Raw genomic sequence first — 3,344 nt, forward strand, 5'->3', positions numbered from 1 at the left:
AAATTTCTTGAAAAACAATGAAGATATATACATTCTTATGTATATATATATATACATTATTTGTATGATCTATTTATGAAAAATTTCTTAAGAAACTTTACAGGTAGTGAATGAAATTAACTACGGTCCTTTACTGATCTTTTCATTTTAACTACTGTGCTTAATGACCAATAAACCTAAAAAAAATATGAATATGGATGCAGATAAAGCATTTTTAGATGCTTTCATCGAATGTTAATAAAAGTAATCGCTGTTTGTGGGATGTCCAAAGCTGTGAATATAAAGATCACAAAAAAAAACGCGGCATATATAAAATATACAAAATTATAATCAATTATAAGCAAAGCACAACCTATACGTTAACTATCAATTTTTTCAATTTTAAAATTTTATTTTAAACACACAAATTTTCACAGCACTACCCGCAAAAGCACTCTTCAAAAATTTTGCCTACTCTTGTGTGTCATACCTGTTCAAATTCGGTCGCTAGAAGAAATTTGAGCAAGAGAGAGCGCAACTCGTATGACACACCAGTATGATAGTCTGCACCCCGCTTAAAGAAGCGGCAACATTTGTTATAATGACTGTGTATAGGACAACGCCGTGATATGTATGTGTTCGTATCTATGAACTAAACTTAAATATCCATTAGACGCTCACTAGCATGCACGTTTCGGAAGAGGGAGACATATGGCGCAGTAACCCCTCCGAGGGAAGAGTTCATAAAGGAGATAGTTCAGACAGCGTTTTGCGAAACGGAATGATCTTTCGTTTTTTAATAAAATTAAATTCAAAATTAAGAATCATGTTTATTGAGCAGAACCTTAAAGATTATGTTTTTAGTGGAATGAGTTCAGGGTAAAAAAATACACCCCCAATCCCACTCCTGCCTACGCCATTGTTTACAAGTCTCAAGTGATTGGCTCTTTTGTGGTTCAGCATTGTTATGTTAAAAATCATTAACGAAGACTCAAAACAAATTTTCTCAAAAGTACACAACAAGTTTTGTGCTTCAGCGTGAGAAGTTATGAATGCCAAATAATGTAGTCTTTGGATGTATCACTTTTGCACGAGGAGATTTTGCAACGCATCTTAGTGCCAGACAAATTTTCATTTTTACTTGAAGCATTTTTCAGTTTCACACCAAAAGAAGCGTTCCGTAGAGATCAAATAAAAAAATGTTGACTTTATTTCGTAATTTTGTAAGTAAAAAATAAATCTTTTTTGAGTACAGAAAAGAATGCTTACTTTTTTGCAGTTCCATAAGTTCTTATTGGTAGTTTATTGGACAGATAACGTAGTAGCGAACGACGTTTATGTTCCTTTGGAAGTACTGGTACCTAAAGTTATTACGGAAGACTATCAATTAATACCAGAAGCAAACATGTTTTCTTTGAGGTATCCATTCGCGATAGATGCAAATTGCAACAATTACCCAGAGAATATAATTTTTATTGCAGAATATCAAGTATCAATAATAATCGCTACGAAAAAACTGAAGTGAAGGATTTCGGTAAGCGTCAACAAGCACTATTCGTTTCGGGGTTTTACACTTCATTTCATCCCGACAGCAAACAGAACTCTCTTGTTATGTTCAAAGCTGGAAAAGATGGTTATTCGGCTCATTTTTTTATAAATCCTATGTTTGGTTTTGGCGGTGGTAGTGCGGCTCCACCTGACACCGCTATAAGTGCTAAGGCATTAATGAGTGCTTCAGGCTAAGGCAAATTAAATAACTTTCTTTAAATACATTATTTCAGCTTTATTTTTAGATATTTTAGCTAACCACATATAATAATTGAAATGAACGACTGTATTTCTGTTTTCACAGTCATTTCTATTTAAAAAATAAATACCAACTTTCCAAATTTTTTAGACGCATTTATTGGAATTTTACATAATTAGTTAATCTCATTAAAATATAATTTCTTGACGTTTATTCATAGCATTTATGGCATAAATAAAAAAAAATGTTTCAGAGAGTTGTTACTGAAAATATACTTTGTAGCGAAGGCACAGAAATGAAAATTCGTAAAATTATGCAAATATGAAAGTAATGGGGTATATAGCAACGCATTATACATTTGGGAGATGACTTCTAGGTGTGAGAAATAAAGAGAATCGTATGTACCGGATAAAATCTATATTCAACATTTACCTAGCGTATCAAAGGAGCAGTAACTCGTTTAATGACAATCACAGAAAAACAGTTAGTGAAAGGAAAATTTAATGAAAGGAGATATTTGTAAAAAAATAAAACATTCGGAAATGATGAAAAGAAAATGATAAAAAATTTTGAGTTAAATGACTTCCGTAAAAATTATCAAAGGTTTTTCGGAAGAAACAACTTTGAAGCATATTAATTTCCGAAATTTTTTAAGTAGGAAGACACATTCGACATATTCGACAAACGAAAGATATTTTATTGAAGATTTATTTTGACGTTTCTATAATATATGACAAATAACAACCACAGCAATGGTATTGGAATATAACACAGTCAATAAGACGTGTGACTAACTAAGAAAAACAAATTTTTTTCGATTTTACTCGCTTCTCTACCTTCTCGATGCCGTGCTTGTAGAAGGGTTTGTGTTTTACCTCAAAATAGGCTTCAGTTGCAGCAATTACTTCTTCATTTGAGATGAATTTCTTACCGGCGAGCATTTTTTTGAGATCAGAGACTACCCAATAATCGCTGGGGGGCAGATTTGGACTATACGGTGAATGAGGAAGCAATTCGAAGTGTAATTCGTGAAGTGTAACTTTGCCGTCGTTTTTATTGATTGGAGTCTGTGTGTCAGTGACACGACTTATTGACTGATGTATTATGTGCAAAAGTAGCAACAAAAAAAACGTAAGAATCTGTTGAATTTTTACATAAACATATAATAACTATTATGTCAACTCTTAAAGATATTTGCCACGTTTACACGTCGCATGACAACGCGTATAAATGCATTTTTAACCCATATCGAAACTTTTTGTGTCCCGCAATTTAATGCAATTGGAATACGAACGGTTTAGGTATTCATGTAAGCACTATCTATAGACGATTTCGGTGGCTCGAAAATATGACAAAAAATAGCAAGTTACTGGCCAATACTGGCCGATATGTACGCAAAACCACAACAATATATTCTCTATATAGACCAATAGTTATTTACTGGCCAAACACTTCGGCCAGTAAAGAAAAAAGTGTTTTGAACGCAATAAGTGAACCTTCATTGGAAATTTCAACGAATATTGTAATTATATGTTAAAAATCATTTGTAAACAAAAATTCAAACAAAATTCAAAAATTTCATAAATTTGAAAATTAGGAAAATGAAAAAAATTTCAGT

The 3,344-nt window shown here is 32.3% G+C and overlaps 1 protein-coding gene across 1 annotated transcript; it reads left to right on the plus strand.

Annotated features, from left to right (window-relative positions):
• Nucleotides 1-929: 929 nt before the first annotated feature.
• Nucleotides 930-1,722, plus strand: LOC119663984. Its single transcript, XM_038073569.1, has 3 exons — nucleotides 930-1,202; nucleotides 1,259-1,398; nucleotides 1,461-1,722. The coding sequence occupies exons 1-3, from the start codon at nucleotides 1,179-1,181 to the stop codon at nucleotides 1,720-1,722; spliced, it is 426 nt and encodes a 141-aa protein (XP_037929497.1). The 5' UTR covers nucleotides 930-1,178.
• Nucleotides 1,723-3,344: the final 1,622 nt, after the last annotated feature.

The sequence above is a fragment of the Teleopsis dalmanni genome, unplaced genomic scaffold (genome assembly GCF_002237135.1).
Source record: "Teleopsis dalmanni isolate 2A unplaced genomic scaffold, ASM223713v2 unscaffolded_contig_1235, whole genome shotgun sequence".
NCBI classification, from domain to species: domain Eukaryota; kingdom Metazoa; phylum Arthropoda; class Insecta; order Diptera; family Diopsidae; genus Teleopsis; species Teleopsis dalmanni.